Genomic DNA, 23,677 nt, shown 5'->3' with positions numbered 1-23,677 from the left:
TGAAGTTGATCTTCCAAGGAAAACTCTTGAAGGTTCACTAGAGCTAGACAATCACTCCAAAGACAAAGATGATGAGGGTTGGATTCTAGTCACTCACAAGAAGCGAAAACATCAGGCAGTTTTGAGGCTACGAATTCCTAATTCAAGAGAGATGATGAGCAATGTAGATAGGTTACAATCACCAAGAAATATCAAATCTTCTACTAGCAAGAAGATTAGTAGTACCTTATCGCCAAAGTTCCTAAAGGCCATCACATTACATGAATTCTTTCCGGGAAAATTCCTTCATGGAGGTCACGTTAGTGCAACTCATGTAGTTTCTAGTACTGACGAAACAAAGGAAAGCAACGGTGAGCTTGCTCCAATGAAAACATATGAACATCATGATAACGGAAAAGTTGTCCCATGTTGTGCAACAATTTCATTCACAGATGATGACTTTCTGCTGGGGTCTAAGACACATAACAGACCTTTGTTTGTTGTAGGGTCTATTTGGGAACAACATCTCAATCGTATACTTGTTGATGATGGTTCGGCTGTTAACATCATGCCAAAGATGGTGCTAAAAAAGCTTGGGATCTCTACCGATGAGCTATCCAAAAGTAACCTAACAATCCAATGTTTCAACCAAGGAGGATAACGATCCATAGGTATGATCCGCGTAGGATTATCCATTAGTGAGATGAATTCAAACACCCTGATTTACGTCATAGATGCTAAAACATCATACAATTTGTTGCTTGGAAGTCCTTGGATTCATGAGAATGAGGTGGTATCATTTACTTTGCATCAATGTCTGAAGTACAGAAGAGATGGTGAGATAGTCAAAATTGATGCAGACATCAAGCCTTTCACTGAGAAGGAGTCATACTTTGCAGAAGCAAAATTCTACCTAGATTCTTGTGGACCAAAAGTGGAGAAACCATCATCAGATGACGAAGTTGATGTTAAGGCAGAAGAGGAAAATGAGGCTCAATGGACTACCACCAAGCTGCCTAAGAAGGGAACGAAAGAAGTCTCCATTAAGATATCATCATCTGAAGGTGACATACAGACAAAGACTAAGGAGCATCTGATTTTTTGCTATGTTCACGTGAGCGTCGAAAGAAAGGGAAACCTTTGCTATAGGAATGTACTCCAAAGAAGCAAATGAGTCACAAAGATATCCAACAATTGAAGGAGCATATGACTATCCCAGTTGCACAAATCCCATTCGTGACTGGTGAGTCTGCTAAAGGCAATCTCTAAGCTGATAAAATAAAAAGGCACTTTGATCCTAAGGCCTTCATACTGCTTGAAAAGTCTAGTTATGACTTCTCCAATCCATCACAACTAGGAGAACTCAAAGACGAAGTCATTGGTGAAAAGATACATGGGGCTCAATGAGTCCCAAATGAAATTGAGAAAGTAAGGGCACTACGTCGCCACTCCAAAGTTTGGGTTGGGGTTCAATTTGGCAGAGCCTCTTCGAATTTCATCAAAGAGAAGCAAAGCGATAGCTTCATCATAATACACCTTGATAGAGGAGATGAAGGAAGTTAAGGGAAAGAAAATAAAACAACGAGCTTCAGTATTTGATCGCATTGGAGGCTCAACCCCTCCAGTCTCGGTGTTTGAAAGGCTAAGTCACAAAGGTGAACGTGTAGCTTCCAAAAATCTAAAAGAAGTTTCCACTACCTCAAAGACCTCCGTCTTTTATCGCCTAGGGACAACAAGGAAGTTTCCATCTAGAAAGATACTGTCAAAATACAAGGAGCAAGTCCGTGAGGAACGAGATCATTAAGTTGTTGCTGACATAGATATCTGTAGTGCTTTCCCATCACGTATGAAAAGGAAGTCTATTTTGTCAATATCCGCAGATGGTCCACTGAAGGTGCAAAGGAGAACCATTGTTTACACTTTCCAGCCTCATAAAGAAGCAAATAAAGAGAAAGAAGCCATGCTGACCATCCAAGGAAGTCAAAGAGAAAAGTCAGACTTTGTGGAAATGTCCTATCACATAATTGTATAAGATAGCCCATGCCTTAACGTCGGTGATGAAGTACATGAGGCTCCCCCTCAACTAGAAGATGGCGGGCAATCAACTGTGGATGAGCTTAAGGAACTCAATTTAGGTACTCCGAAAGATCCACGCCTCACCTTCATTAGTGCGCTGCTTACGCCTCAAGAGGAGGAGGAATACTCCAAGTTGTTGACCGAGTACAAAAATGTCTTCGCTTGGTTGTATAAAGAAATGTTTGGTCTTAGTCCTAAGGCAGCTGTTCATCCTTTAGGGATCAAAAGTGGAGCACGCCCTATGAAGCAGTCACAACGCATGTTTCGACCCGAGCTTGTATCACAAATTGAAGTCGAAGTCAACAAGCTCATCGAGGCGGGATTTATTCGAGAGGTGAAGTACCCATCATGGATATCAAATATTGTACCTGTCAAGAAGAAGAATGGTCAAATACATGTTTGTGTTGACTTTCGAGACCTAAACAAGGCATGTCCAAAAGATGACTTCCCGCTACCAATTATTGAACTCATAGTTGATGCTACAACATGGCATGAAGCTATGTCATTCATGGATGGGTCCTCCGGATACAATCAAATAAGAATGTCTCCAAAAGATGAAGAGTGTACTGCTTTCCGAACTCCAAAAGTGATATATTGCTACAAAGTGATGCCCTTTGGTCTGAAGAATGTTGGTGCCACCTACCAATGCGCGATGCAAAACATCTTTGACGACATGCTTCATAAGAGGGTTGAATGCTACGTCGATGACTTAGTGGTGAAGACGAAGAGTAGGCGTTACTAATCAAGGCCAACCCTGCACTAATATGGAGTAGCGAGAGAGGTCAAAACAGCTTTTACCCGATTAAGGTCAGGATTGATTTCCACATAGAGCTAGATATTAGAGTCGGGTGTCTATCTAAAGTGGAGTTATGTATTTGCTCCAAATTGTACTTTTACACATTTTTGGTTTGGATTATGATTCTAATTTTATAAAACTACAATGCTCAATTAAAATAAAATAAGCTAAGGTTAAACTATTGCAAGTGGTTCAAATGATTAAAAAGTACTAGGGTAGTGACTTTTGCCTAGGTGGTCAATTGACGGATTCTTGAGTCTAAAGCATGATTGTCACATTTGGGGAGTATGATATAACCATTGCTTGATTCTACTCACTCTATACCTCTCGGTAGTTCGAGTGATTTTTGCCTGAATTGACTTTCTCAAGACCAACTGGGTATGCAAATTTGCACAAGCAATCAAGGTTCAAGTCGGGTATTACTATCTCAAGGTTTAACCCATTAATTGGGGCTATCAATCTCTTGAGTACGTCCCAATTCCTCGTTGGACCAATTTTAGAGACTTAGGCTCTCTTTCTCAAGAAGAGCCAAAGTCAACTAAACACAAACTAGTGTTTGCAATAACTAATTCAGCAATTAAACATGAAATTAGTCCAAATATCAAACACCCATAGACAATCAAGCATCAAAACACAAGACCCATCAATTACCCACACTAGGGTTGAGCCACAACCCTAGATTATGGGTCTAGCTACTCATAATTAGCGAAGAAAACAAAGAAATAGGTGAAGAAAAACTCATATTAATTAATTACTAAGTTAAACTTGAAGATTCAATGTTGAAATGACGCTAAAATTACTCAAAAAAGATAAAAGAAGTGAATTCACGAGCACAGCTTAGTACAAAAACTATCTGATGACCTAAAAATGGAAAAAGAATCTATTTATACTAGGCTAAAAATCTTGGACAAAAATACCCCTGCGGGGCTAGTGCGGACTGCACAAATCCAAGTGCGGCCACACTAAGGCTCTTGACTTGAATATCCAGCTCTTTGAACTTGGGCAATGCGGACTGCACGAAATCGAGTGTGGACGCGGTGGCTTCCATTGCGGTCCGCACAAAAAAGTACCGCGGACCGCATTGATCTTCGACCTCCAAAACACCACCTATCTGAACCTTGGCTCCGCGGACCGCACTAAATCGAGTACGGCCGCAATGATCCCAATGCGTACCTCACAAAACCCCTTGCAGCCGCATTGCCTTTTGGCCTGAATAACATCCTCTCTGAACTTCACTTGTGCGGACCACACAGAATGGTGTGCGGCCGCACTGGCCCTATTTGATTGAGCTTTGTCTTGTCTTGGTACTTGTGCAAGTTTCACTCTTTTTTGAGCTGATATTTGACATCTTGTCGCCTTGTTGATCAAACCTGCAATCAAGCATAACTTGTGAGCCTTTGGGACTATTTTGTACATATTTCTAATCAAAACTTAAGCAAGAAGGAGTGTAAAATGCACCATATTCCCTAGTTATCAACTCCCCCAAACTTAAGCTTTTACTTGTCCTCAAGCAAACAAAATAAGACCCACCCCTTAAGAGAAAATTTAAGAAAATTCAGCTGTCCTAAAGTGACCTCATCTAGCATCAATTGGGACTAACAATTTCCCTCAATACAAATGAATCATTAACAACATTTACTCTTTTAAACATCATGGATTAAGTACGACACAAGAGCATCAAGAGTTGACTCAACACATCAAAGAACTCTTTCTATTACTTTGGTCATTGTGGAACCCAAACTCACACATCCTCAACTCTCCCCAAGCAAACCTCACCTTTAAGAGAGTAGCACTCAAAACGAGGTTAATGGAGATACACTCATCTCTCTTAAGAAAAAGTCGCAAGTCCGGCTCTAAGTACCATATGCTTGCCCCTTATGTGAGTCACCACTAATGTAAGCTTCATTCAACTCAAGATCATATAGGGCTTTTGTGGAGACATAGTTAAGGCTTTTGGTTCAGGGTAGGAAATGATTGGTCTAAGTAGGTTCCATCTTCCCTTAAGAACTTCTTTTGTTTCATTTTAGCACACATTCACTTGACTTTTTAAGTCATTTCACTTCTTTCTAAGGGGTTAGAGAGACACTGTCACTCTTTCTTGTTCATTTCAAATTTTTTCTCCTTTTTCAAATTTCCACACCTTTTATTATTTGTTTTTCTTGAATCCTTTTATTCATTTCTATATTGAACATTCTTTTTGTCTTTTTGCTTTTCTTTCTTTTTCATTGCCTTTCCTTTTCTTCATTTTGTGCCTTTTTTTACTACTTTGTTGCAATCCTCATCTCTCCCCCTAAACTTATACTTTTGTCATGTGCTAAGGAAAGATCGGATGCCAAGAGAGGGTATCTTTTAGAATGAGTAAAGGCTTGTATTCTGGTTCTTGAAGGAAAAAGGTCTAAGGCTCAAAAGGGTTGACTAGGAATTTTATCATTGGTAGTTTTCTTTCTTGAAGTCTCGTGCTTTGTTCCTTTTATTGTGGTATCAGAGCCAGCCCATCCTTTCAGAGGGAGGAACAATTTACTAAATATGTCTGAGTCATTTCCATCGTCCTCTTCCTTAGCAAAAATGAATATGTCTCCTACTCTATATAAAACCTTGTCCAAAAAATATGATTACCTCTATGAAGTAGATATCCTACCCGATGAACAAAAAGTATCCGCCACTGAACTACCCCTCATAAACCCTTACTCAGCTTTCGCCAAAAAATCATTTGCACCCTGGACCCAAATTCGTTCCTTAGTCTAACATAGACCAAAAGGAGTCAAAGAATATGTTGCTGCCTTAAAACTTGACCAACATCCTATTCTTGCCACTCGAGAGGAACAATTTATCACTCTTCAAATCCCAGAGGATTTTCCCAGGCAATGGAGAGATCATGGTTTTACCCATATCCATTTTGGTGCTATCCGAATCGCTTTAACATATCATGGAAGAAAAGGTCAACCTGTTGTAGCTCGACTTTCTCTTCTAAATAAAAGATACTTGGAGTACCAACATGAAAATTTGGGTACTGCAGAAGTTACCCTGAATGCTGGGACTTTCTTCATAACTATCTTTCCAAATTTTAACATGTCCCTTTATGATCCATACTTAACCGAAGCTCTAAAAATCCAAGTACAAATCCAAAGAGCCCCTCAAGCCAAAGATTCCATCCAAGCCACTCTTCATCACCAAACGGCATGGCGAGTCCAAAATCATGCCATGGATCTTTGCCTTCCCGGAGGAGAAAATGCTTTTCTCCTAATTATTGATGCTACCAAAGGAAACACCATGTGCACCCAAATACCCAGACAAATTTCTAGAGATGAACTTGTCAAAATTCTTCCTGATTCCTGGATCACAAATTATGAAAAGTTAAGAGAACCAGAGGAATCTCTGCAATCTGGTGAACCAACTTTTACCAAAAGAAATGACAAAATCGTTTGCATAAGCTTTGACCATTACCATCTAAAAAAACCCAATAAAACCATCTTCTCTTGCCAAATGATTCAACCCAAAGATACAACAGACACATACCCTGAATCTGATGGAGAGTTCTTTTGGAATATACAAAGCATCATGGAAGAACATGACTGGTGTCAAAATTTTGACAAAGAAGGAAAAAGGACTTGGTGGTTAAATGCCCCTGTACGGGACACTGCCCTTGGGATCTTGATTGCGACTGTCAAGACTGTTTGGAAGATCTAATTGGAGAATATGATGAACACCACCAGCATTATTGGGAAAGGTTCAGCCTCAACAAAACCAAACCAAAATCCAAGAATAAGGGGAACACCACTGAAAAACAATTTCGAGCCAAATATGAGAATAACGATTCTTCAATTGGCTCATTAAGCCGTCCAGGTAAATATGAATTTCTTGTCAGTTACAAACCCCAGGAATGGCCAAAATTTACTAGAAAAATTCACTCCAAGTTGGGAGGACAGTAAAATCACACCCAAACCCAAATCACTATCATCTCATACCCCAGAATCCAAAAAGCCACATGAACCTGAAACTTTACCAATTCAAAAAATCATAAATCCCACAGAATCACAGATATTCATGCTAAGTCCTTCAAGCTCCAGTCATACCCAAGATTTTTCTTCACTTCAACCTTTTGAAAAAGAGGGTATAAGCCATGCTCCAAAAATTCCCAAGAAAAACATAGTGCTACCTACTGGAGAAAAACCCCCAACAAGTGACATCGAAGCAACAATGAACTGGCAATCAGAAAACTCCATCTGCCAAAACAAGCTGTTGAACAACATAGGCAATACCATAAAGAACGTGGCCCATACACAAAACAAAATGATGAGCAAAGTGGAAACAACTGAGAAAAAGATGGAGCAGACGTCGTCTCACCATGCCGGACTAATCAAAGCCTTGGAACTAAGATTGACAAATTTACAATATGAGATTTGTCCACCAGGAATTTCACTTTTTCAGTTCTTCCAACAACAACAAAAGGAGATGATTTCCATCAAAGAACAAATTCAATTTCTGAGAAATGACCATTTTGAGCCACAAAAAACCCCAGTTTTCCCCTTAAAACCTACCTTCTTCCCTATGTCTCCACAAGCATATTCCCCACCTAAATTAGACTACATCTTTTCTACTTTCCCATCTACCTCACAAAATCCGATCTCTTTCACCTAACCCTTAAAAGAAGAACATGATTTTGATATTGCAAAAATGGTTTGGGAAAGGAAAGATGCCCTTGCAGCACAGAAGCAATTCAAGAAAAGGCGAGACCAAGGAGAAAGTTCAAAAGGGTCCAACCCCGAAAATATGATGATTTCTGACCAGAAGTCTCCAGACCTCTATGTCTTCCAGCGAAGATACATATCAGAAGAAGATACTCCATGGTCGGAATCTCTGAATTCAGCAGACGATGAAACAATGGAAGATAGCTCTCAATCAAGCAATGAATCCACAACGAACTCTTCCGAAGACGACAATCCCCCAATATTTGTAAACCAGCCAAGGGACCCAGAAGTATCTAAAGTAGATGAGGAACAAAAAGGCATGATAGATGAGCCAATCCCAGAAAGAAGATATGATCCCATGACGTCAAAACTAGTTGGAACTGGCTTTCACACTTTCACCTTAGATGACGTCAAGGTTTCAAAATGGCCTCAAAGGATCCAAGACTTCTATACTTGGATGGTGACCAAAAATTTGGTGGAACGAGAAAAGTATATCATCTTGTAAGAACTCACTTCACGGTTCTCAGGAATCCTTAGAGATTGGTGGAACTCGCTTGGAATTCAAGACAAAAATACTTTTGTTATTTCCCAAGATTTTGCCTTCAACATCAGGATCCTACATGAAGTTTTCTGCGGAGATACTAGCCAAAGACAGGAGAAGATGCAAAGACAACTCTTCGAGTTGAAGTGTGTGTCATTCAACAGAAATGACATTGACAGGCATTTTCAAAAAATGGCGAAGATATACTTTGAAATCGGAGGAGACATCAATCTAAAGCAAGCCTTTGTCTCTTCCCTTCCAAAGTTGTTGGCAAGCCGAACCATGACCATCATTGAAGATAAGTTTCAGTCCATAAAATTCCCACAAATTGGTTACATCAGGCAAGCTATTTTCGTCGCATTGGATGACATTTGTACAAAGCGCTCAGCCCTAAAGCAAATTATCCAGCGCTTGACAAGGCTTGCTGCAAATCTGATCTAATCACCACATCAGGATGTTCCTGCCACACATCCAGGCGAAGGAGAGAATTCAGGAGGTTCAGATGGCTAAGAATTCCAGATGGGAAATCAAGGTCCAAGAGACGCACAAAATATTTCAGACGCAGAAGGCCAGGAAATTTTCACAAGAAGAACAGATGCTTTATTTGCCATAAGATTGGACATTTTGCAAAAAATTGTCCCCAATCAAGAAGATCTGTCAAACTCCTTGAAGAGATTGAAGATTACACTGGCATACATCTTGGAAAAGAGGAGGACCTTGAATCTATATTCTCTATGGATGATGAACCTAATGAAGAAACTTTATTCTCTCTTGATATCTATGAATATCAAGGCAATGATCAATACCAAATTTCAGAACCAGTGATCGAAGCCCATGAGGAGATTAATGCTCTCGTAGTCGTTCCTCAAGTAGAACTCAAAGTCTATTCATCCAAATGGGATAAACCAACTCGAGTTATTGCTTTCATCGACACCAGAGCTGCTTCTTCACTCATGAATCCTGCTGTTCTCCCTGAAAATCAATGGGTGCCGCATTTTAAAGATTTCAACACTGCATCAAATGCAATCTTGACCACAACTGTCATTACAAAGCACCCGGTCACAATCGAGTTCTTTCCAGGGTTGAAGTACAAAACCAAGCTGCTAGGATCTGATGTACCAGGAAAGGATCTTATTATTGGATTCGTCATTTACAGACAACTTAGAGGTCAACTCCAGATCAAGGCTAACGGGATAGCTTTTAAAAAGCAGTTCAGACTTTATTCTGAGATTTCAAGGCCATTCCAAATCACCAACGACAAACAAATAAAAGAGATTGAGCAAAACCTCATTGAACATTCATGTGGTGAATCCCACAAAGATTTCATAAAGAAAGGGAAATGCCCGTTATGGAAAAACGAAGAGTTTTTTATCAAGCTCTCTTTTAAGAAGAATGAAAATATCAATCCAACAAAAGCCAGCCATTCAGGGATGAATCCAGATCATCTTCAGCTTGCAAAAAAAGAATGTGAAGAACTTTTGGAATTTGATCTGATAGATCCATCAGATTCACAATGGGCATGCGAAGCTTTTTATGTCAACAAAAGAGCTGAACAGACAAGAGGAAAACTCAGGTTAGTCATTAATTACCAGCCACTCAACTATTTCCTCCAAGATGATAAATTCCCCATCCCAAATAAACTCACTCTTTTCTCCCACTTAGCCCAATGTTTTTCCAAGTTTGATTTAAAATTTGGATTTTGGCAATTGGGAATCCACCCTGAAGAAAGACCTAAAATGGGATTTTGCATCCCCGATCATCACTTCCAATGGAAAGTCATGCCCTTCGGGTTAAAAACTGCACCCTCTTTGTTCCAAAAGGCCATGATAAAAATCTTCCAACCCATCCTTCGTACCTTTTTAGTTTAAATTGATGACATCCTGTAATTTAGTGATACATTGGAGGAACATGTCAACTTGCTTCGTTAATTTGAGGCATTGGTAACACAGTACGAAATCATGCTCTCAGCAAAAAAGATGGTTCTTGCTCAAAAGGAGATTGATTTTCTCAGAATGCATTTTGCCCAAGGGGAATATAGTCCAGGACCACATATATGTCAGGAATTACTCAAATTCCTGGATACCAACCTCACAACAAAGCAGATCCAACAGTTCTTGGGTGTAATAAATTATGTAAGAGATTTTATCCCAAATATCTATATATACATTTCACCGCTCACAGAAATGCTCAAGAAAAATGTTCCATCATGGGGAGAGAAACAGGATGAAGCAGTCAAAAAAATAAAAGAGATATCTAAAAATGTCAAGTCTCTCTACATCCCTTCAGATGGAAAGAAGATACTGCAAACTGATGCCAGCCATGAATAGTGGAGTGCTGTTCTATTTGAAGAAAAAGATGGCCAGAGGAAAATATGCGGATACGCTAGTAGAAAGTTCAAAGATTCCGAGCAACATTATCACTCCACTTTCAAGGACATTCTTGCAGTAAATAATGGAATCAAGAAATTCAATTTCTTCCTTATCCATATAGAATTTCTAATAGAGATGGATATGAAGGCCTTCCCAAAGATGATCCAGCTAAATTCAAAAATTATTCACAATCCTCAGATTCTCAGATGGGCCCAATGGTTCTTTTTATACAAGTTTCAAGTCAAGCACCTGAAAGGAAAAGATAATACTCTCGCAGATTTTCTGTCTCGACCGGAAGAATTCTCAAAAAGATTTTCCCCAGCAAAACTGAAGTCAAAGCAAAAGGTAATTAGCCACATCTTCATGCTTTCAAGTATACCAGGAACAAGTTCATCAAAGCCAACAGACCATCCACTGGAGTTGTTCTACCTCATGGATCCCTTTCATCCATCAATTATTATGGAAAGAAGAACATATTATGAGCTCCAAGTTTTCTGACAATATGGAGGATCCATTCTCAAGCCATATGGGGTCAATCCAGAATATCCGTTCTACCATATATTTATAGCTCAAGCTAAGGATTTTCCACAAGAACTATTATGATTTTTCTGGTACCTATGCCATCAATATTATATTTTCATGGAATTCAAATGCAACGTCTTCAAGGATTTTGATAACATTGCACCAGATCTTAAAGTATTTATACTGTGGTATCAGAGGAATCTCTGCAATCTGGTGAACAGATGCTTTATTTGCCATAAGATTGGACATTTTGCAAAAAATTGTCTCCAATCAAGAAGATTTGTCAAACTCCTTGAAGAGATTGAAGATTACACTGGCATACATCTTGGAAAAGAGGAGGACCTTGAATCTATATTCTCTGTGGATGATGAACCTAATGAAGAAACTTTATTCTCTCTTGATATCTATGAAGATCAAGGCAATGATCAATACCAAATTTCAGAACCAGTGATCGAAGCCCAAGAGGAGATTAACTATCATTCAAACTATCATTTGGATCAAGGAGAGCCTATAATCATGTCTCAAGTCAGAATTCACTTAGGATTTCGCCTCAACAAATATTCAAGGCAAGTTCTAGACCAATGGCTCGGGACTTGGACTTGCAATGCAAATTTCTCACCACACAAACTGTGGGATCGCTAAAGACACAGAGTTGGGGCCCACAATAACCTTAGATATGATTTGAGCACACAATGGTCTCAAAAAATCACTTGATGATTATCGGCCAACATAAGAGTCTCAAGGTTACAACTTTCACCCTAATATACACAACGATTTTTTTTTGACCATAAGATCAAAGGCAAATGTGCTAGGCCCAATTGAAGCTTTGCTTGAGGCACCCTTACCACTAACTACTAGAAAGCAAAAAGAAAGGAAAAACAAACTCAAACCCTTAAGAAGGTAGTCATGCCATCCATCATCGGGAAGAGCCACCCGGTTCACACATATTCTACCTTTGGAAAGAACCGTGACATTAAGAAAACCAAAGGCTTATTGCAAAAATCCAAAACAAGAAGCTACGAACACAAATAAGAAGCTAAGAAAGAAAAAAATTGCGGAAAGTAAAATTAATATTTACAAGAGGGGGTTTAGTCGAATATACAATAAGGGAGATGAATATATACAATGGAACATACTTTTATATACATACCCAAGATAAAAAGTACGAAAAATGTAATGAAGTGCTAAAATTATATACATACCAAAAATGAAAAATAAAGAAAGCATAAAATCTGTCAAATATATACAGTCATCCAACAAATCAAAGTAGGGCCTACCCCCTCGAATGAAAGCTGACATTGTCCTCAATGCCAACTAAGCAAAATAAACACCAAAAATAAAAGGGAAGAGGATACATAAACTCCCTATGGCCCGTCTGTCTGCACAGGATCCTGAGTTGTCCCTAGGTCCTCTGTAAGCTCGGGAACCTGAGACTGGCTCCATATGACCTGTGGCTCTGCTGCTGGGACCTGGACCGAGACCTGGGCTAACTCCTGGGGCTGGCTAGAGGACTCTCCCTGTGGGTCCTCCAACTGTATGACTGTGTCATCTACACGGGGAATCACCCTCTTTCTCTTGGGAGGCCTCTCTGACTGCACTGGCTGGGGATGGGTTGCTGGCACCGGGACATCTAGCAATAAGTCCAAAGGCAGGTGATCTACCTTCAACCTGTCAACCTCAACCCTTAACTCCTTCACGGACTCCTTGGAAGCACGCGTCTTCCTCATCTTCTTGGCCTCCCAAGCAAGCTCCTTTAGAGCTTTCCAATGAGAATTTACAGCGTCCGTAAGCACTTTCTGAGTATCAAGGATTTTCTTATAGTTGTCTAGAATATCCTTGAGGGTGTCCTTAATAGACTGTGGGAACTTTGGAGGCGGAGGTGCCGACTGAGCTGCCACTGTAGTAGTAAGGACAGACAACTTAAAGGAAGCTGTCTAAATCCAATTGTTGATGCTGAGAAGCGCTTGGCTCAGACGGTGGGCAATCACTGGGTGGGCTGAAGTAGAGGGTATGTCTGGAACTGCCGAAGTGGATGGACTAGGGGGCATGTCCGCTAAGGTGGAAAAAGGCTGAGTAGGAGCCACTACCATTGCTAGCTCTTCAGACTGGCCAGTTGAAGTAGTGGCTATTCCCTTGTAGTTCTTACCTTTAGGGTTGTCATCACCCTGCATACTGTACCATGAGAACAGTGCCCTTGCTTTCACTTCGACATCAAATTTCCCCTTATCTACCTCTAGGTCACTGAAGTACATGGTTAAGAATTTGGGGAAGGGGCAGTTTCTATCACCTTCACTCACTACCAGCGTAATAACCCGAGACATCATATTCCTGACATTAATCGGGTACCCCGCCATAATTGATGCTACCAGTACCGCCCGGTGAAGAGGGAGTGAGTTATCGTGGGTAGTAGGGTCCAGTCTGCTGCACACGAATGTCTCCCACCCCTTAGCCTCGAAATTCAAACTTCTTCTTAAGATCTTCACTCCTGCATTCAACCAATCATGGGCGGTACCTGGGATTGCCAAGCACTGTGCCAACCAAGGATGAGCCGCACCTAATGCCATCTTCTCTAGATACATTGATTCATCCTCCTCATTGAAGCCCAAGTAGTGATTTATTGCTCTCCCATCAAATAACACTTTCAAATTTCTTACCTTAGTCACTTTGGTGCCATTCTTGATGTGGGCAGCATTGGTGTAGAATTCTTTGACCAGGTGCTCGTTTGCATCCACACAGTTGCTTAAGAAATACTCCTACCCCACTCTCTCTCTAAACTGTCTTCTCATATTGGGGTTGTGAGGCAAGAGGTCTCTATCCATAAAACTTCGCTTCAGAATCAATTTTCTCACAGGCCACCATTCTCTGAACTTATGGTAGGCCACCTCACTCACAAAATGGTCTTGCCACACCTCCGGTTTTCTAGTTCTCGCTACTCCTCCCACCTGAGGTTAACCCCCTTCTCCTACTACCTCTTCTTCTCCTACTGCACCCTTTCCGAATAATGAAGCTATGAGAGAGGTGGCGTACTCATCCCCACTGCCTTCAGTTGAGCCCTCAAACGACTCAGAAGATACATGCACTGAAGCTTGAGTAGTGGAGGATGCTGGAGGAGTGTCTCTCAGTTTGTTTCTTTCTAGCCAGTCAGCAATGTACTCTGGCACTGAATCTGATGATGCCTCTCGGGAGGGCTCGTACTCACTCCCTAACCAATCAATAGCCCTATCAGTAGCTCTGATGAGTTTCCTTGTATTTTTTTATGTTTTGTCGATCTTAGGGGGTCAACTTTATCATCTTTTGTTTCCCACCCCGAGAGGACTCTCCTCTACCTGCTTGTTTAGCGCCCTTGCCTCTTTGTTTCACCATTGTCTGCAAACAAATTCAATCATACTTTGTTAGTATCAATATAATCAATGTAATTCAGTGTTGCAGGAAAAATAGTTGCAGACAGTAGAAATTGCAGAATGCGGTCTGCATAAAATGCAGTGCGGCCGCATAGAGGCCAATGCAGACCACACAAAATGGCACCGTGGGTCACACAGAGGTGGGGTTCAGACTACCCTCTCTCTGAATAAAGGCATCGCGGTCCGCACAAAATGACAATGCGGTATGCATTGAGGCATCGCAGACCGCACAAAATGCAATGCGGTCGTGGTCCTCAATGATAAGGTTTCAGAACATTCTTCAATGCGGTCCACACAAATTCCATTGGGGACCGCACAAGGGCACTACGGACCGCACAATTTCCACCGTGGTCCGCACTGAGCAACAAAACACAGCACCAACCTAGGGTTTATGAAATGTTCAATTTATGTCCAAATTTTCACCTATTAAAGGGTCCCTCAGTATTGGTCTAGTCATTTAACTGCCTAATCCTACTTTAAACAAGAAAGTAACTAACCTAATCTCACCAAATTTAAAGAAATACAGGAAAAGTAGACGAAGAGCTAGTAAAATAAAAACTAAAAGAAAATAAATAAATTAAACAACTAAAAAGAAGTTAAAGTTACCAGATGTGAGAAGTACTGAAGATTAATCGAGACTATGCAGATGAATTTGTGCAATTTTACTGATGAACAGTGATTTTAAGGGCTTTTAGAGTAAAAAGATCGAAAAGTTCAACAGGTGGGCCTCAGGTACTATTTATAGAAAAAGTCCTGTGGCCCAGCTTACCTACCCACCGTGGACCGCACAAAATGTAGTTCGGTCTGCACCACACAACATTGTACAAGTTTGAGAAAGGCAACCATTGCGGTCCGTACAAAATACCATTGCGGCCGCAGTGGTCCACCGCGGACTGCACAAAATGTAATGCGGCCGCGATGGAAAACTTCAGAGAGTTGGCATTTTTTTCATCCATCATCAGTGCGGTCCGCACTGATTTTGTGCCCCCGTACTAAGTTCTTTGCGACCACACAAAATGTAGTGCGGTCCGCATTGCAAACTTCACAGACTTGAACAATATTTTTCCACTTTGTCCTGCACTGCATCAACACAATCCTGTGGCATCTCACAACCAGTCAGTCCAAAAATTCATCCTATACTACAATGAAAATCAAAGAAAAATAAGAAGAACATATGGGTTTCCTACTAAGAAGCGCCTGATTTAATGTCGTGGCACGACGCAGGTTAACTGGAGTAGGCATGGGATCGAAATTCATCAAGTTCATTAAGTTGCTCCACACGAAGATTGGCTGCAACATAACCCATTCAAGATTTAGCTTCCTCAAAGCCCACATGGCCTTATGCTCTAACTCAACTGGTAGATGGAAAGCTTTCCCAAATGCCAACCGATACGAAGACACCAATCGGAGTCTTGCAGGCAGTCCTATAAGCCCATAGAGCAACATCCAACTTCCTTGACCAATCGGTCCTATTTGCATTGACCGACTTTGACAATATACTCTTGATTCCCTGTTTGAGACTTCTACTTGGCCACTTGCTTGAGGATGATAAGGAGTAGAAACTTTGTGATTGACACCATACTTTGCAAGTAAAGTGTCAAAAGCTCTATTGTAAAAATGAGACCCCCCATCACTTATGATTGCACGAGGAGTACCAAACCTTGTAAAAATGCTCTTTTTGAGAAATGCAACAACATCCAGGCCTCATTGTTGGGAAAAACCACGGCTTCAACCCACTTTGAAACATAGTCCACCGCCACAAGAATGTATGTGTTCCAACACGAGCTAACAAACGGGCCCATAAAATCAATGCCCCATACATAAAAAATATCAACCTCAAGAATGGTATTGAGAGGCATCTGATCACTGCCTACTCCGCACTACTAAAAAGTAGGAAGAGAGGGCCATAATAGCTTTTACCCGATTTATGGGTCGGGATCAATTTCCACAGTGAGCTAGGAATGGAGTCGAGTATCTATTTAGATTGGGATTGTGTAGTTGTTCCAAATATCACTTCCAATCATTTTTGTTTTTTTAATAAGCTACTATTATCAACTACTAATTATAATTGCAACTAGATTATGCTAAACGCGAATTGCTAAAAGTTGTATCTAATGGATAAAAAGGCACTAGGGTAGTGACATCCTCCTAGGTGGCCAATTGATGGGTAATTGCTTCTAAGGCACGATTGACATGATTGGGGAAATATGCTATAACCGCTGCACGATTTTACCCAATCTCACACCTCTCGGTAGAGAGAGTGATTTTGCCCAATTGACTTTCTCAAGACCAAATGGGTAGGCAAATTTGCTCAAGCAACTAGGGTTCAAGTCGGGTAATTAGTCTCTCGAGGTTTAATGACCCAAATAACAAACAACCATAGTTAATCTAGCCCTAAATCACCATACCCATCAATTACCCACACTAGGGTTAAGCCACAATCCTAGCTAATAGTTCTAGCTACTCATGCTTGAAGAGAAAAATAGAGAAATAGATGAAGATAAAGACATATTAATTAATTGCTAAGGTAAATACAAAGATTCAATGATAAAAACTAAGTAAAAATGCGCAAAATGGCTATAGATGGTCTTCTCACGAGCGCAGCTCAGTTCAGAAAATAGCTGATACTCTAAAAATGAAAAAAAGTTCTATTTATACTAAGCTGAAAAATCTGGACAAAATGGTGTGCGGCCGTATTAGGCTCTTGACTCTGAAATTTCAACTCTCTAAACCCAGGCTCTGCGGACTGCACAGAATGGACCGCGGCCGCGGAGGCTTCCAATGCGGTCCACGCAGAATGGACTGCGGACCGCACAGGCTTGAACCTTGGCACTTGACATCTCTCTAAAGTTTGCTTTCGCGGACCGCATAAAATGGTAGTGTTGCCGCGGTGTCTTTAGAGCGGACCACACAATATGTACTGCGGCCGCACATCTTTGATGCCTTCAAATCCAACTCTCTGAATCTCCCTAGTGCGGACCGCACAAAGTGTAGTGCGGCCTCATTAGGCCTGTTTGTCCTGAGTTGTCTTTTCTTTGGTACTTATGCAGGTTTCACTCCTTTTGAGCCTATCTTTGATGTCTCGTCACTTTATTGATCAAACTTGCAATCAAGCACAACTTATGAGCCTTTTTGCGACTATTTTGTAAGAATTTATAATCAAAGCATAAGCAAGAAGGAGCATGAAACACGTCAAAATCCCTAGTTATCAACTCCCCCAAACTTAAGCTTTTGCTTGTCCTCAAGTAAACAAAATAAGACCTACCACTTAAGGGAAAATCTAAGAATTTTCAGATATCCTAAAGTAACCTCAACTAGCATCAATTGGGACTAACAATTTCCCTCAATACAAATGATCATTAACAACATTTAACCTTTGAAAAACCATGGATCAAGTGTGACACAAGAGCATCAAGAGTTGACTTATTACATCAAAGAACTCTATCAACTACTTTAGTCATTGTGGAACCCAAACTCACACATCCTCAACTCTCCCTAAGAAAACCTCACCTTTTAGAATATTGGCACACAAATCGAGGTTAATGAGAATTCACTCATCTCTCTCAAGAAAAGGTCACAAGTCCGGCTCTAAGTACCATATGCTTGCCCCTTATGTAAGTATCCACTAATGTAAGCTTCATTCAACTCAAGATCATATAGGGCTTTTGCGGAGTCATTGTGAAGGCTTTTGGCTCAGGGTAGGAAATATTTTGATCTAAGTGGGTTCCATCTTCCCTTAAGCAATTCTTTTGATTCATTTGGCACACATTCTCTTAACTATTTGAGTCATCTCACTTCTTTTAACGGGTTAGAGAGACACGTTGTCACTCTTTCTTATGCAATTCAAACCGTTTCTCCTTTTTCAACTTTCCATACCTTTCATTCTTTTGTTTTTCTTGAATCCCTTTTTATTCTTTTTGACATTGAGCATTCTTTTTGTCTTTTGCTTTTCTTTTTCTTCATTTTTGTGCCTTTTACCACTTTGTTGCCACCCTCGTCTCTCCCCCCAAACTTATACTTTTTCCATATGCTCAAGGAAAGATCGGGTGCCAAGAGAGGGTATCTTTTAGAACGGGTATAGTCTTGTCTCATGGTTCTTGAAAGAAAAAGGTCTAAGGCTCGAAAGGGTTAACTAGGGATCATATCATTGGTAGGCTATGGAATTTTTCAGGCTATTATTTGGATCAAGGAGGGCCTATAATCACGTCTCAAGTCAAATTTCACTTAAGATTTCTCCTCAACAAACATTCAGGGCAACTTCTAGATCATTGGCTCGGGACATGGACTCGCAATTCAATTTCTCACCACACAAGCTAAAGGATCGCTAAAGACATAGAGTCGAGGGCCCACAATGACCTTAGATACGATTTGAGCACACAATGGTCCGAAAAACCACTTGATGATTATCGGTCAACACAAGAGTCTCTAGGTCACGACTTTCACCATCCTAAACACAACATTTTGTCTTTGACCATGGGATCAAAGGCAACTGTGTTAGGCCCAAGTGAAGCTTTGCTTGAGGTATCCTTAACTATAAACTACTAAAAACAAAAATAAAAACAGACTCAAACCCTTAAGAAGGTTGTCATGCCATCCATTATTGGGAAAAGCCACCCGGTTCACACAACACTCCACCTTTGGAAAGAACCGTGCCATTAAGAAAACCCAAGGCTTATTGAAAACGTCCAAAACAAAGAAAAAAGCTGCGAACATAAATAAGAAGCTAAAAACAGAAATATTTTGCGAAAATGGAACGAATATATACAATAGGGGATTTGAATATACAATGGGGATGAATATATACAATGATGTAATTTTATATACACACCTAAAGAAAGATGAAAAATGCGATAAAAGTAACTAAATATCAAATTATATACAGATCAAATGTGAAAATCAAGAAAGCATAAAATGAATCAATATATACAGTCATTCAAAAATGTAGGGCGCACCCCCTCAAATAAAAGCTGGCATTGTCCCCAATGCCAACTAATCCAAATAAGCATAAAAAATAATAGAAAAAGGATATGAAGACTCCCTAAGCCGTGTCTGTCTGCATATGCTCATGGGTGGTCCCTGGGTCCTCTATGTGCTCGGGAACCTAAAACTGGTTCCCGGTGGTCTGCTCTGCTGCTACTGGGACCTGGGCCTGGACTTCGATAGGCTATGGAACTGGTACATCCTATTGCTAACTGGAGGAAGCCTCCGGTGGGTCCGCTAACTAGATGATGGCATCATCTACTCTAGGGATCTTCCTCCTCTTCGGAGGACTCTAGCTCTGCTCTGGCTGTGGATGAGCTGCTGAGACTGGGTCATCGAGTAACAGGTCCAAAGGCAGCTGGTCTGCCTTCAGTCTATCTACATTTTCCCGCAGCTCCTTCACAGACTCCTTAGAGGCCCGTGTCTTCCTAAGTTTCTTATGCTCCCGAGAAAGCTCCTTGAGAGACTTGCTGTGTGAATCGACTGCCTTGGTCAATGTCTCCTGAGTAGTGAGAATTTTCTTCTGGTTCTCAAGTATCTCTTTCAAAGCATCCTCTATCGACTGGGGCACCTGTGAGACTGGAGGAGCTGACTAAGCCTCTACTATGGTAGTCAATGTGGACAACTTGGATGAGGCAGTCTACATCCAGTTGTTTATACTCAGAAGGGCTTGGCTCAGCCGGTGGGCAGTGATGGGATGGGCCCGGGTAGATGGGATCTCTGGTCCTGCTGATGTGGAAGGTCCAGGAGGTATCTCAGTATGAATGGAGGCAGGCTCAGCGGGGGTCTCTACCACAACTGGCTCTTTAGGCTGGCCAATTGGGGCAGAAGCATGGGCTTTGTAGTTCTTGTCTTTGGGGTTGTCATTCCCCTTCAAGCTGTACTAGGAGAACGGGGCTGTCGCCTCGACCTTGATGTCGTATGGCCTCTTGTCCGCCTGCAAGTCCCGGAAGTACATAGTAAGGGTGTTGGGGAAGGGATAGTTCCGGTCGCTCTCGACACCCACTATAGAAATGATTCGGGGCATCACATTCCCCACGTTGATGGGGTACCCCGCCATAATGGAAGCAACCAAAACAGCCCGGTGGAGAGGAAGTGTCTGGTCATGGGTAGTAGGGTCTAACCGGCTACACACAAATGTCTCCCGGCCCCTCGCCTCAAAGTTTAGGGTCTTCTGTAGTATTTTGACCCCAGCAGTCAATCACTCCGGAACGGTACCTGGGATTGCCAAGTACTGAGCTAACCATGGACAGACCTCCTCACCCATCTCCAGCTTTGCCATATAAAGAGACTTATCTTCCTCATTGAAACCCAGGTATTCGTTGAGCGACTTCCCGTCAAACAACACCTTGCGGTTCCGAACCTTAGTCACTTTGGAACCCTTTACTATGTGGGCTACATTACAGTAGAACTCTTTGACTAAGTGTTCATTGGCATCCACGCACTCATCTAAAAAGTGCTCCCAACCTACTCTCGTTCTGAACTGTCTATGCACGTCAGGGTTGTGGGGTAAAAGATCATTGTCAATGAAACTCCGCTCCGATATCAATTTTCTCACCGGCCACCACTCCCTAAATTTGTGGTACGTCACCTGGCTCACGAACCTATCCTCCCAAACTTCAGGTTTTCTAGTTCGGGCAATGCCCCCAACCTGAGGCTCACCACCCTCAGCTATCTCCTCATCCCCTTGCACTTCCTCCTCACCTCCGTCTGCACCCTCCCCAGATAATGAAGTTGTGGGGGAGGTGGAGTATTCACCACTGCCGGCTGCTGAGCCCTCAGACGACTCAGTAGAAACATGCCCTGGTGCTTGGGAAGTGGGTGATGGTGGAGGAGTGTCATCTGTCAATCTGAAACTTGAGTAGAAATGTGTTGGTACTGAGTCTGAAGAGATATCTTGGGAGGGTAGATACTCACTCCCCAACTGATCACAGGCTCTATCAGCTGCCTTAATTGCCTTTCTCATCTTCTTTATGTTTTGACGAGCCTGGGGAGTGAGTTTAACCAATCTCTGCTTCCCTTCCCGGGAGGAATCGCCTCTGTCAGGTTGTTTGGAGCCTTTTCCTCTTTGTTTAACCATTATCTGCAAACACAGTCATCTCACATTGTTAGTATTAATAGAAGCAGTGAGCAACATTTCTGCAGAAAGAATTGTAGACAGAATTGAAAAGTTGCAGCCAGGTTGTAGAAATAGCCCAGTGTGGACCGCACAAAATGGAGTGCGGCCGCAGAGGGACCATCGCGGACCGTACAATAATGACCGTGGTCCGCACAGGGATGGGGTTCAGACTACCCTTCCTCTAAATGTGACCATTTCAGCCCGCACAAAATTGTACCGCGGCCGCACTGGGAAAGCGTCACCTTGACACAAGATCATCAGTGCGGTCCGCACAAAGTGGTACTGCTGACCGCACTAGGGCACCGCAGACCCCATAAAAATGACCGCGGTCCGCACAACGTGCCCAGAAGTGGCACTGAGTTAGGGTTCTTAGATTTGCCTTAAAGTCCAATTTTCCACTAAATTATTGTCCCTAAACAATTTACCCAGTCCATAAAACTACTAAGTCCACAGAAATCAACCTTTAAACTAAACTAATCCTAGAGTCGAACTAATTACGGAGGAAGAAGATGAAGTATAAGCTAAGAAAAGGAAAATGAAAATAGAACAAAATTACAAAATTAAACATGGAAGAAATGAGTGTAATGTTACCAGATTATAAGGTGGAGTGAAGTTAATCAATGCTAAGCAAGTTTTCATGATCAATATCAGGGAGTGAACAGTAATAATATGCTCTGAGATTCAATCTTTGCGAAAAGAGTAAAAAAGGGGTCCCCAGGGTTTATTTATAGAAAAGCCCCTGGGGCCCAGCCTCACTTACCAGCGCGGACCACACAAAATAGACTGCGATCCGCACTGGGCTGTTATGATCAAGCTTGGCCCAGTATCCCACTGCGGTCCACACAAAACAGACCGCGGCCGCAGTGGTCCACTGTGGACTGCACAAAGTGTAGTGCGGCTGCAGTGGCCAACTTCAGAGAGGTATCACTTTGGCCTTCACCAGTGCGGACCGCACATAGTGTAGTGCGGCCATACTGGCAACTTTAGAGACTGAACATTTTCTTACTATGTCTTGCACTGCCTCAACACAATCCCTGCAACATCTCACAATTAGTCAACCCAAAAATCAATCCTATACTACAAAGAAAATCAAAGAAAACAAGAAGAAAAACACATGGGTTGCCTCCCAAAAAGCGCCTGATTTAATGTCGCGGCACGACGCATGTTACCACCACATCACTTCAGATGAAGGAGCGCCACCACGTGGCTGTCATCAAACTTTCCAAGATAATGCTTGACCCGGTGCCCATTAACTCTGAAGACTTCGCCATTTTTGTTTTTCAAATCAAGAGCACCAAAAGGGGTCATAAACACAACTTCAAACGGTCCACTCCATTTGGATTTGAGCTTTCCCGGAAATAGACGTAACCGGGAGTTGAACAAGAGAACCAAATTACCTAAGTTGAACTCCTTTCCACGAGCATATTTGTCATGAAGGTACTTCATCTTGTCCTTATACAAGGACAAACTGGAGTAGGCATGGAATCTAAATTCATCGAGTTCATTGAGTTGTTCAACACGAAGATTAGCTGCAACATCCCATTCAAGATTCAACTTCCTCAAAGCCCACATTGCCTTGTGCTCTAACTCAACCGGAAGATGGAATACTTTTCCAAACACCAACCGATACGGAGACATCCCATTTGGAGTTTTGTAAGCCGTCCGATAAGCCCATAGAGCGTCATCCAACTTCTTCGACCAATCGGTCCTATTTGCATTGACCGTCTTTAACAAGATACTTTTGATTTCTCTGTTGAATACTTCCACTTGACCACTAGCTTGAGGATGATAAGGGGCCGAAACCTTATGATTGACACCGTACTTGGAAAGCAATGTGTCGAAAGCTTTATTGCAAAAGTGAGACCCCCAATCACTAATAATCACACGAGGAGTGCCAAAGCTTGTGAAGATGCTCTTTTTAAGAAATGCAACAACACTCCGGGCTTCATTGATAGGCAAAGCCACGACTTCAACCCATTTTGAGACATAGTCAACCGCCACGAGAATGTAAGTATTCCCACAAGAGCTAACAAATGGACCCATGAAATCGATGCCCCTAACATTAAAGATATCTACTTCAAGAATGGTATTGAGAGGCATCTTATCCCTTTTTGAAATTCCGCCAGCTCTTTGGCAATCGTACCCGCATCTTCGAACAAGGTGGGCCAATAGAATCCATAACTAAGAACTTTCAAGTCGGTCCTCA

The 23,677-nt window shown here is 41.7% G+C and overlaps 1 protein-coding gene across 1 annotated transcript; it reads left to right on the top strand.

The window, feature by feature from the left end:
- Positions 1-10,056: 10,056 nt before the first annotated feature.
- LOC138887969 (uncharacterized mitochondrial protein AtMg00860-like) lies at positions 10,057-10,407 on the top strand. The gene has a single exon (XM_070169762.1). It carries the CDS (start codon positions 10,057-10,059, stop codon positions 10,405-10,407), a length of 351 nt encoding a protein of 116 aa, XP_070025863.1.
- The last annotated feature ends 13,270 nt before the right edge of the window (positions 10,408-23,677 follow it).

The sequence above is a fragment of the Nicotiana sylvestris genome, chromosome 3 (assembly GCF_000393655.2).
Source record: "Nicotiana sylvestris chromosome 3, ASM39365v2, whole genome shotgun sequence".
In the NCBI taxonomy this organism is placed as follows: domain Eukaryota; kingdom Viridiplantae; phylum Streptophyta; class Magnoliopsida; order Solanales; family Solanaceae; genus Nicotiana; species Nicotiana sylvestris.
Note: the sequence above shows the minus strand (reverse complement) of the source record. Positions and strands in the feature narration are given on the sequence as shown.

Bases quoted from the DNA above. Each gene is read 5' to 3' on its own strand.
- LOC138887969 (XM_070169762.1), top strand. From the start codon at position 10,057: ATGGTTCTTGCTCAAAAGGAGATTGATTTTCTCAGAATGCATTTTGCC.